We start from the raw sequence: 12,709 nt of genomic DNA, 5'->3' as shown, positions 1-12,709 counted from the left end.
CTCTTTTATATTGTTTCTCAAACAAGCTCAACCTGGCTGGTGCCCATGCATTGACCCACCGTTGTCCAACTCATGGCAAACACTCTTACTTGACCATTGTCCCACTCAGAGAAGACTTTCTTTGTCATTGTGGTTTTTCCTGCTGATACTGCATATCCTGAGGTGTTTCTCAAGATGGTACTCCAGAAACCACAAGTCCATCAAATTGGCGCTGGACATGCAGGGCTTTTTATCGCTGTAGCCATGACACATTTGGTGCGTTTCCAAAAGCTTTGTTTCTTAGGAGCTTGGGAACCTAGGATTTGCCATGTCACTGCATCATTAGGAAGAAACCTTGATCTGCAACTTAATACCAACACCAAAAATCCTTTAAAACGTCACTTCTTTGTACATACCTCCCTCCCCACTTAGAAATGGGATTTTTCAATGTATAAATAAGTGTATAGCACAGGCTCTATGAGCCCAGGGCCCCCTCCAATGCTAAAAGTCAGGTAGACTGTCATCCATTTGTGCTGTTTGTATGTTTTGATGTCTGAGTTCATGGATGTATACTAGCATGCCTATGCCACTCATCCTCTGTATTCCCAGCTGCGACCCAGACAGCTTGACCTTCACAAAGACACCTGGATCCCACCTCTCATTGTGAATCATATCCATAGGCAAGCCAAAGGCTTTCCATCCTGTGCACACCTCTCTAAGTGTCCCTCCAAGCCCTTGTACCTTCAATCCCCTTCACTGCCAAGCCCCCTCTTCCTGTTCCAGTATCTCCATCTCTTAGCTTCCCTTCGACCCCGAGACAGAAAGCTTAGTTGAACGAATCTCTCCCTTCTTCTTCTTCTGTCTGCTAGTCACTCCCCTACTTCGGAACCCCTTTCACATTATTGATTTATATATGCACTTCTATTTTGCATATATTCATATGTGGCTTTGACACTTGCCTCAAATCATGTCGTTTGTATGTGTCATCTGCTCAATTAAATTGCAGGCACATATTCCATGGCACTTATGATTGATATATAATACTTGCTAACCAAGATATATAGTCATTCTCTGTGTGCATTGAAGTTGCTCTGGTGTTTTGGCTGCAAACAGATGCACACAAAAGAAATTTGCATGAATATACACTTCCAATCCACCCTCTTTAAACAACCAAAATTGATGGGCAAGCTCTCGAGCTAAAGGCAGCAGTAATTACACTGAGTGACAATCCCCAAGATCTCCAGCCGCCATGACCACAGCTGAGGAATCACAGTGTTATTTTTTTTCCACATTGCAGATTCTCCTTGTGAACCAGGAAGTCAGTGCAGCAGAGATGGACTTCCTGCTTCGAGCTCCTATACAGACAGGAACCCCCAGCCCAGTGGAGTTCCTCTCCCACCAGGCCTGGGGAAGTATCAAGGTCAGTACCAACCCCCAGAAAAAGTCAAGCTTAAATACATGTCCTCATGACATCAGTGCGGCTGTTTCAGAGTTGAAACATGTGTTGTGTCAAACACAGATGCATTCCCTCCCTTCCTTGTACTACCACAACCACCTCACCCTCCCAAGCCTGCTGAGAAGAAACACATACCTTCCAGGATGAGAGATCTCCCTTTAGGGTGGGAGAGAACCGAAAGTCCTGAGTCCTGATGGGGTTTTTTAGCCAAACTGTCTTTCATTTGCCAAGGCTTAGGGCTGGAATCTGGGCTCCTCAGACCAGCCCAGGGGCTCTTATGAAGATGCTGTCACACCACTTCCAGAAGTGAGGCAGGGACTAGAGCTCTGCTGGGCATTTCTGTTGGTCTGAACTGAAACTCAAAGCAGAGGATACTTTCCAACCTGAGACTCTTAGCACTCAAGAGTCATGTCTATTGAGTTCATTGGACATATACTACTATTTCATCCTCTTGTTCATCTGGGAAATGGGTCTTGTTTGTTCCATTTAACACGGTAACATGAAACATAGGTCCCGCCACTTGCAAATAGCAAATCCAGGCACAAATCCATGTTAGGCAAATGAGTCTAGTTAGGATTTTATGAATATTTGAAAAGATCACAAACTCTAAAGTCCTTTCAGTAGGGACCGATTCCACATTCAGAGCCAGACCTGATGTCTGCCAGGAAATGAGGAGTAAGTGACTCCCAGCTGCAGAGTCCACACCTGCACTCTGTGGAGGCAGTCCTCTAGTCCATACCTAAGGGCACACATGACATAGCATGTTTGTAAGATGAATCCTGCTTATGATCCCCCATGTTTGTTATCACGTTGTAAAAATGTTTAATAGCACAAAAAGTATACATCGGAAGTAATCAGATTTCTCTATATTTCTTGCTCGGTGGTTTTAAGCAATTGTAAGAAATGATTTGCAGACATCCCTCATACCCTGTTTCCTACAATGTTTATTTAATCCTTGCAGTGCTATCCTACAATAACATATCCTGGAAACTGACACTACGATGGTCCACCAGTCTTCCTCTGATTTCACTAGTCCCCATGTTCTTTTCTGTGTAGGTGGTGAATGTACCTGTGTATATTTAGTTTTATCATATGCATTCTCAAACATTTTATAAATTGATTTGGCTTGCTCTTATAAATGGAATACTCCTTTATTTATTTCCCAATATATTTTCCTATTCTTATACCAGATTGGGCATGTGTAGACTGAAACAATCACTAATACCAAATTTCGGAAAGTCCCTTTATTACAAAGACTCCCAATTGGCCCCCTCTGTCCTTAGTACCAACCAACCATCACCCTCTTCTCCATCTCAAAGAACGATTATTACCCGAGGGATGTCGCATTAACAGAAACACAGTATAAAACCTTTACAGATTGGATCATCCACTCATCCCAATTCCCTTAAGGTTAATGCAAGCTGATTCATACCTAAAATGTAATCATTTATAAACATGCTGCCCACATCAAAAGAGTCACCCTTGGTAAATTCCAGGCTAATTCTGCTAATGTGACTGCTGCTCAAAATACTGCCCTAACTTCCATTTTAGAGAATCAGTAGCTGTTCTTACACAGTCTTTCAGGACTGCATTCGATACCTTCCCTGCTGGTGCTATAAAACACCTGACAAATGAGCTTCAAGAAATGTTTGCTTTGGCTTACAGTTCAAGTGTACAGTCAATCATGGTAGGAAGTCATAGTTCAGAAAACAGATATGAATACTGGTATTCCACTCATTTCCTCTTTTCTTTTTTCTTTTTATTTAGCCCAGTACTTGACACATGGAATGGTGCCATATACCTTCAGGAGGGATCTTCTACCTCACTTAATGCAATCTAGAAACTTCTTTACAGGCATGCCCAGAGGCTTGTTTCCATGGTGACTTTAAGTTCTATCAAGTTGTCAATCAAAATTAACCATCCCAATTCTAGTTCTTGTCAAATTGACACCCAGACTTGCATCATCTCTTAACCATGAGCTCCTGTAAGATAAAGAATAAATCATATACTTCTAGCATAAAATGACAAGGCCCTTGTTTCCATCCCCAGCAAAGGATCAAAATAAGCTTAAAATGAGGTAATATATGTTTGGCTCACAATTTTAGAAGTTTCTGTCCATGGCTTCTTGGACCCCATTGCTTTTATCTTTGTTCCTGTTTTGTTTTTTATTTATTTATCATTAGCATACAAAGTAATAAGTTTCATTATGGAATTTACATGCAAATTTATTATTTTAAGACTGAGTCTCACTATAGAGCCCAAGATGGCTTGAACTCACAATCCTCTGCCTCAGCTTTATGATTGCTGGGATTAAAGACATACACACCCATTCTCAGCAGCCCTACTGCTCTTGGGCCTTTGGGGAAGCAGTACATTGTGGAATGAAAGAAAGCTCATGGTAGCCAAGAAACAAACAGAGGGAGAGGCCATTAACCCCTTCAGGGGCTGTACCTTTGGTGATCCAGCTTCTTGTCACTGGGCCTTGCCTCCTAGAGCTTCTGTCATCTCTCAGTGGTTCCACAAGTAACACCCAAACCATTCAGAATATGAGTCTTTGTTAGATATTTAATGGCCAAACCATAACTGTTATTAATGAGATAAAGTGCTCACATGCTGTCTTTGAAACCACTGAATATTTTGTACATATACACTCAACTCAGTTGTCTTTCTCCCAAAATATTTGTATTTAGATTTTATGTTCTTGTTGAAACAGTTGCCTCTTACATCCAAACTGTTCCAAACATCCCTCTATAAGTTTTCTAATTACTAATGCGAGCTCTCGTATCTGCACCTAAGCTGTAAAATCATTCAAATTAAATACAGTTGAAATTAAGTCTCTGAGCCAGGGAAGTGGCATTTGCCTGTACAGCCCCATCTGTCTAAACACTGAAGTAGGAGGATCTCCTGAGTTCAGGAGATCAAGGACAGGAGAGAAGCCTCTTTAAAAAAAAAAAAAAAAAAAAAAAAAAAAAAAAAAAAAAAAAGCCAGCCCCACCAAGTGGTGGAGCACACACCTTGAATCCCAGCACTTTGGAGGCAGAGGCAGCCTGGTCTACATCCAAGACAGTCAGGGTTACATAGAGAAACTAAAATTAAAAAAAAAAAGTAGCCCCTCCATCATACTAACCCTATCTCAAGTTCTCAATATTCCTCATGGCCAGTGGCTATCTTGTTGGACTTGGAAATCTCGACTCAGAGTCTGCTGCCTTTATGGAAAGTATATTCTAAAAGCAGTTCTGAATGAACCTATGTGCAGGACAAGAGCAACAATGGAGATGGACTAGTTAAGATAGACCCTGGATTCAGGCATACCTGGGTCCAAGTGTAAGTGTCCAAGTGTAAGTGTGTGTGTGTGTGTGTGTGTGTGTGTGTGTGTGTGTGTGATAGAGAGAGAATGTGTATGTGAGTGTATGAGTGTGTATATGTGAGTGTGAAAGTGTGTGCTTGTGAGTGTGAGTGTATGTGTATGAGAGAGTATTGTATGTATGTGTGTGAAAGAGAGAGTATATGTATGAGAATGTGTGTGTATGAGAGAGTATGTGTATGTGAGTATGGGCGCTGTGTGTGTGTGTGTCCTCTGGCATGTTATCTAACTATTTGTTTCCTTATCTGCAAAATGACCATCATAACATCTTCCACAAGGTCAATGTTCAGTAGTCAGAATCCACTGATGGCTGTAGTGGTGTTGGTGTTAATGGCTGCTGTTGTCAAGCACTATAGGCAGAGTTTCCTAAAATGATAGTAGAGTACAGTTGAGAAGCCTAGAAATAGGCAGAACCAGGTTACCTCTAAATCATCTAGGCAGGACTTGTCTTTGTATCTTCCAGTTTCTGGTACCCTCTGGCATTCCACTGGTTCAGAGACCCAGTCTCAGTCTCCAACTGCACAGTCGGCACAAATCTTCCTTCCCTCTGTCTCTTTGTCTTTCTCCTTCTTGTAAAGGGCACCAGTCGTAGTGGATTAGGGCCCACCCCAGTAAAACCATTTTAAGTTGAGTATACCTACAAAGACAATATTAATTTTTTAAATTTAATCTTGTTGAAAGACAAACTATGTTGGGAGATAATTCTTCAATATATCTTTTGCAGAAACAAACTCGTAATAATCCTGATTATCAATTTCCCCCAAATAAGCGACATACATGCTGTGGCTGATATGGGTCTGCCTAATAAAATCTGTCAACAGAAAAAAACTTTCAGGCACTGTGAACTACCCAACTGGGCTAAATCCAGAATTATTCTCTGTATTCTTTCCCACTATGCCCTCCATAACAAAAGTGAAGAAGACCCAAAAGCAATGGGGCTGCTGAGAATGGAAGTGTGTATCTTTTTAATCCCAGCAGTCAGGAAACTAAGGCTTCCATCTTACACAGCTTACCTTGAGCTAGTATATAAATTCTTTCCTTCCTTTCACAGAGTGCATTCTTGGCTTGGCTTGGCTTTCCTCTGCTTTTGTGTTTTGTTTTGTGGGCTGAGCTCATCTGGCTGTTTACAAGTGTTCTGCAAATGAGCAAAGCACTCTCTCTCTCTCTCTCTCTCTCTCTCTCTCTCTCTCTCTCTCTCTCTCTCTCTCTCTCTCTCTCTCTCTCTCATGTGGAACAACAGATCCAGATCCATCAAACTCGAGCACAGCCTGGGATATGCACAGGTGAGTCACAAAGCAATAGGTGGTACATCTTGTGCAGGCCTTTGATGGATGCTTTTCAAGTGTACACTTGGATTTTAGCCCTAAAGAAACAAACTGAGTATAATTGAATGGGAGATAATAAAAAAAACATTTTAAAGGATTCTATCTAATGAGGAAGGTTGATTGCCTTGCTTCCTTCCCCAGAAGAACTAATAAGCAGGTAATGAATGACATTTCTGTGATAAAATCCTTCTTTTGTTGTTATCCTTTGTAAGGATGTTTTCAGTCCCCTCAAATGTTGATCTTTCAGGTAATGGGCATGTTCTGTTCTTCATTAGAAAATCTCATCTGCGCTGAATTTCTTTGTTTGCCTTTGAAAAGGCCCCTCACTGCCACTCTGGATGCCAATTTAGCACTGTTGTATTTTGCTGCACAGTCCAAAGTAATTAGGTTAATTAGTCATTTCCATTTAGCTTATTAGAAGGCTAGAAATCCCTTTCTCTCATTTGGGAGATTAAATGGTGCAATTGTGTTCACCAAAGAGCTTCAAGGATGTGGTTTCAGACCCAGTCCTGGCAGCTGGGAGCTCTGATCATGGTGAAATTTTCTCTGTTTTGTGGAGACAGGGTAAGTGCAATTGAACAGGAAAGGGTTAATGATGCTGCAGGCTGAGACATATGGCAGACCTATGGAAGTAGAGGAGAATCAGCTCCTCAGCACACAGAAAGAATGACAGTAGCTGCAGCTTTGAATGGCCCAGCCCCTGGATCAAGGTCCAGGCCCAGCCCCACCACCAGCCCTAGCCCCAGCCACCAGCCACCAGCCCTCATATGGCTTTACAGACATCAGACTTCCTTCATTAAACACTTCCCAAAGACTTACCATGCCCAAGGAAGTTCTTACCACAGAGAACTCACAACCTTGTGGGAATTAGAGACAAATAATGTGTCAGTTGAAATCCAATAGCTACCAAGCCTCCATGTGAGGAATGCTTACAGTCTTCAAAGTTTTGTGTCTAGGCAAGAATATAAGATATGGCACTTGATCACCTGGCCTCATTTTTTTTTTCATGGACAAACCCAAGCACAAGTAAACTGCAAGTCCAGCTGGCTGTAAATGGCAGTGCTGGCATTGAACTCTGTCTCCCTGTGCCTCATCCATCTTTCTTCATAGCATCCCTCATCACTTGTCATAAGGGAAGGTATTTCTTACAATGATGGAGTTGGGGTGGGATTGGTAATCCACAGAGCCCAGGTGAAAGGATGTGTGTTAGTCCCCACAGGAGAAGCGTGCAGGCATACTCAGGTCTGTGTCTATGTCCTTCTGCAGCCTTCCTTTGTCCTTGTTCCCAGTACGGGTTCTTTGTTGAGATCACGTTTTCACCATCCCATCTCAACCCTCAATGTTTTGGCTCATTTTTATCCCTCCCCTAAAATGCTTTCTCATTTTCTCAGTCTTTGTGCCTACCTAACAGAATCCTACATGCCTTCCAAGACTTCTCTTATCTCCTTTTTCCTTAAAACTGAAAGCCTCTTGAAGATATGTATCTATTTTTTCCCACTATTGCATTCTGATGTTCTTGGGATGTTAGTAAATATTGAAAGAATATATGAATGGATGGATGGATTGTCTCAAATAATGATAATAATTTTGAGCTCCTTGAATTGTATGGATGCTTTAGAACCTCAGCCTACTGTTGGAGAAGTGAAATATGAAGGCAAAGTGGAAGCATTGCCGGTTATTTGCTTTACATCACTGTGGTGAAACACCTAATAGCACAACTTGAGGTGGCAATATTAGTTTTGGTTCATGGTGCTAGAGGGCTTAAGTAATCAGGGTCAGGAAAAAGTGAGGGGCAGTTTGATTTCCACCACAGTAGACAAGAAAGCAGAGAGCAAGACAGAAAGTGGCCAGGGATAATATATATACCCACAAATATCTACTGCCCGAAACCTTCCAGCTAGCCCTTACCTCAGATTTCCAAAGTAATGCCACAAGCTGGGGATAAAGGTTTCAAAACAAAAGCTATATTTAAGTCATAATACCCACCTAAATTTTCAATATTAAGACTGATGATGCCATAGACATACTAAGGCAGTATAATAGTGTTTACTAGTCTTTGCATACCCTGAAATGGACTATCTATATTACATCCCTTACCTAGAGGTTCAGAAATCTTTGCAGAAGAAAGGCTGAAAAGGTCTTAAGAGTCAGAGGAAATGTTAGATAACAGCATGTAGACAATGCTTGTTTTCTGGACACAACAGGGCAGTTGCACATATAAACTCACAGTGACTGTGACAGCATGCACAAGACCCATGTCGGCTTAACCAGACAAAACCTCAGCATGAAGGGAAGGAGAGGAGAGTTAGTTCCCTAACTGGAGATCTCTTGTCTTCTGATAGCTGCTGGGAGAGGAAGATTCAATTTTCTTTAAAGTGACCTAGGATAGGCACTATACCCAAGAATATATGGTCAACACAACTTGTACTCAATTTGGGGATAGGGGGAGAGAAAAACAGAGAGACAAAATTGGGTGTCCAAGTGTTAGAGTTCTGAGGGGAAAGGTATCCTGACTGTTGGGGAGCCAGGCTATGCCTACAGCTGTGAAGGGAAGATATCCTGGATGCCTACAGCTCTGAAGAAAAATGTATCCTGACTGTTGGGAGCCAGGCTATACCTGCAGTTGTGTTCTGGTGGGGGATGGTTTCCGGGCAGGAATGTAGCAATACAGCTCAGAGAGAGCCATCAAAGCTCAGCTCTGCTCCACTCTAAGAGTTTCCCACAGAGATGTCCATTGCTTCTCTGCTCTGGTGAAGGTTGTTGCTTCTCTGCTTCACTCTGCTAAGAGGGAACCTGGCGCAGAAATGTAGCATTCTGCTCCTGCTCAGCGAAAATTGTTACTTCTCTGCTCCACTAAGGGAGTTTCCTAGCAGAGATGTCCTTTGCATCTCTGTTCCACTCCACTCTAGTGACAGAAGGTCTTCACCCAAAACTCATTCAAGAGATTTATTGGGAGGGAGGAATCCAGAAGAGTGGCTGCCTCTGCCAGGGTGGGAAAGGGCAGCTTCCAACGGAACAGGAACAGTGCTTATATAGGGCTTCTTGGGGGGTGGAGTTTTTCCAGGGAGAAGATTTTTCAGCATGGGAATTGTTCAGATTTCAATCACTGAGCTTGGACAAGCTCAGAGATTGGCTGGATTTTGTGCTCAGGGATTGGTTGGTTTCAGGCTCGGTTGGGGGCAGAGTGTGTTTCTTTGACTCTGGTTTAAGGGACAAAGTATGTTTCTTTCACTGGCTCTTTCTAACCTTTTGGTTCTGGTTTCAGAGGCAGGGTGTGTTTCTTTCACTGGCTCTGGTTTCAGGGCCAGGATGTGTTTCTTTTGTTGACTCTGGTTCCAGGGTCAGGGTGTGTTTCTTTGACTGGCCCTTTTCCCCTACAGGGTGGGTAGGAAGGTAGGGACGGATCTGGGAAAAGTTGGGGGGAGGAGATAAATATGATCAAAGTACTTTATACTACTGTGCGAATGAAGTTTTCTGGAAGGAAAAAGGGAGTGCCCAAGTAAAGCACAAAAGGCTAGAGATCCAGGAATGAGGACTGGCTTGGGGTGACGGGAACTATGAATGGGCCAGGATAAAGGCCCCTGTACATGGACAGAGGTTACATGGTACAGGTCTCCTTCAGCTTCAGAGGAAGGAATGACCTGGCTTACTTCCCACCCTTCCCAAATATGAGGAGGAAGAAGAGATAAGATGCATGCTATCTGTGAATAACTGTAAGTGCTCTGCCAAATAGGTGCAATGACATCTTGTGCTAATTTACAAGAAGATGTGCTGTGTTTGCTGACTTTGAACTGGACTTTGTAGAGCCTTATCAAACAATAAGCATGACCAGCATAAGAAAAAGAGGGAGTCAAAGTTAGTAGAGATGAGAACAGAACCTTAATTGAATTGGTAGAGTCAGGCACACACCCAAGGTTGATGCAGGAAGGCTGTTGGAGAGAGGCAGTGAATGAAGAAGTGTGGTTCCTATGTTCTGTGTTTGAAGTTGATGTTTACAGACTAGGTAGCCCATGAAAATGTTGAGTTGGCCTTCTAGAGACATTTGAGAGATGGATGGACAGAGTGTGGTGGTACAGTAAGTGTGAATATGCAAGGGAAAGCCTCTGACTTAGGTGTTGAGGCTCTGTAACCCAAAAAACCCATTTCCTACTTAACAGTGTGCTGCTGGATGTGACCCATTCACAAACATTTTATTTGCACTGGAAAATATTGTATTGTACTGGCAGAAAATGTGTTAAGGATGAACTTGTGTATAATCTTCCTCTTTCTTGACTTTTTATGAAGGAAGATCCAAGACTCTAGACCAGACTATAAATGAGACCTGTTTGTGTAAAGAATCCCACTTGCCTCTCAGTCCTCTACCCCCAGTGCAATGCAAAAAAACCAGCTTTCTAGAGAAACTGTATTTTAGAATAAGATTCTCTGACATTCCCTAGGCACTTTCATCAATGGAAGAATTCTGCAATCTGGATCGAGACATTGAAGGATCTGCCAAGAGCTGGAAAAAGTTTGTGGAGTCAGAGTGTCCTGAGAAGGAGAAGTTCCCCCAGGAGTGGAAGAACAAGACAGCCCTGCAGCGCCTCTGCATGATGAGGGCCATGAGGCCTGACCGGATGACCTATGCCATGCGGTAGGGAGCAGGCCACAGACTCTGGGAAGGCATTTATACAGGGCAATCTCAGGAAGACCAGCCTGGCATAGCTGAACTTCAAGGCCATGTTCTTATACTAATGGTCACCTTTGTACCAAGACTAAAGCCCATGAGACCAGTTGCCTTGGGTATGCTGTCTGTTGTCTTAATATCTTAACAGAAAGTTTGGGAGGAGATACTCATCAATATCAGCATTAAAAAGATGCCAGACACCTACAATGTGAAGAAAGATGGAGGGATCCAGAAAGCATATGAAAATTCTACTTTTAGCATCACAGAAACAGAGAGAGTGAGGTGGTTATAACTTTAGATTGATAAATGAATGGCAGAGAATTAATTAGGATATTTGACTTCTAACTTCGCTGAGAAGTAGGATGTTCAATTAAATGGAGTTAAAATCGAAGAATGGAAAAGACTTGAAAAGAGGTCTGTGGCTGGAGGGATGGCAAAGCATCCCATGCAAGTGTGACTCTGGAATCTCAGAACACATACACACACTGAATGGGTGTCCCAACCTCCCTATAACCCCAGTGAATGGGTGCAGGGAATCTCTAGAGTAAGTCAAAGCCAGCTAGTCAGAATCAATGAGGTCTGAGTACCAGTGAGAGGCCCTGTCTCAATATGGAAGGTAGGGAGCAATTGAAGATGTTCAATGTGAACTTCAGCCCTCCACAAGCACATGTACACATATGCATGACCCTCAAACATATGCACATACCCACATGTATGTGAACATGCATGCATGCACATACACTGCACATATGCAAAAGAAAGAACAGGGGTCTGTGCAAATGAGAAAGAAGGGAGTAGAGATATATAACTCAGTCTGTGTAATGCTTGCCTAGCACGCATGCAGCCCATAGCTAAACACCCAGCACCACATAAACTGGGCATAGTAGCACAGACCTCTAATCCCAGCACTCAGGAGGTAGAGGCAGGAGGATCATCAGAAGTTCAAGGTCACCCTTGCTTCATACCAAGTTTGAGGCCAGCCTGGGATACAAGAGACCCTGTCTCAAAAAAGAGGAGGATCAGGGGGGAGGGAGCAAATGATGGAGAGATGGGGGGAAGGTAAGAAGAAATAAAACAGAAGTATGGGCAGGGAAACTCAAAGTATCCCAAAGCTACACTTGTAGTGGTGCCAGACATCACCACTGGACAATTCTCTCCCCGAAGATGTAAGAGTCAGAGGTGCATAGCTCCTAGACTAAAGTTCCAGTGTCTTCAAAGCAGTGAAATAAGAGATGGGAAAGGCAGGGTACAATATGATTTGAAGTCAAAGGCCATGGAGTCTACAGAGGCAGAAAACAGCTTAGCAGCTGCTTGGGAAATATCTGAATGTGAAAAGTCTAACTGATGCGATGAAAATATTCTAATACTGGACTGTCAAGATTGTACAACTTGGTAAATTTATTTTTTTAAAGAAATCATTGGCTAATACACATACATGGGTGAGTCATATGCCGTATTTATTATACCTCAGAACATTACTTTTTAAGGAAAGGATATAAGACACAGCATCTATACTAGATAGGAAAGAAGTGAGAAGAATGGGCTGGTGGGAAATATCAGAGGGGCCCAGAAATTGAAATTCCTGCACTTTCATGGCACTCATTCAGGCAAAGTCTTGTTGAGGTAAAAAAAAAAAAAAAAATATATATATATATATAATATATATATATATATATAGTACCAATGACTGCAAAGACTGAAGATTTTTATCTGAGAATGACCTGTTTCAGACTTACAAAAAATTCCCAAATTCCCAGGTGATGGCATGAATTAAAGATGGCCATGAACTGGGTAGAGGAAGGGGTAACGAATGAAAATCAATTGGTTTGAGATCTGTCCACACAGATGCTGATGTCACTCAGGCTGGAGGAAAGTTTGAGCCAAGAGTCCAAGTGTTGATTGAATGGAGAAAGTACCAAATG

General features: G+C 42.5%; 1 protein-coding gene across 1 annotated transcript in view; it reads left to right on the top strand.

Moving 5' to 3' along the window:
* Window positions 1-12,709, top strand: part of Dnah9 (dynein axonemal heavy chain 9) — a 338,224-nt gene that overhangs the window by 289,232 nt on the left and 36,283 nt on the right. Inside the window, exons 59-60 of the mRNA XM_027427134.2 lie at window positions 1,277-1,399; window positions 10,561-10,754. Coding sequence (XP_027282935.1) covers window positions 1,277-1,399; window positions 10,561-10,754 — 317 coding nt within the window. The remainder of the gene's footprint in view (window positions 1-1,276; window positions 1,400-10,560; window positions 10,755-12,709) is intronic.

Source organism: Cricetulus griseus, chromosome 7, assembly GCF_003668045.3.
Source record: "Cricetulus griseus strain 17A/GY chromosome 7, alternate assembly CriGri-PICRH-1.0, whole genome shotgun sequence".
NCBI lineage: Eukaryota > Metazoa > Chordata > Mammalia > Rodentia > Cricetidae > Cricetulus > Cricetulus griseus.
This window is presented reverse-complemented; position numbering and strand designations above follow the sequence as displayed.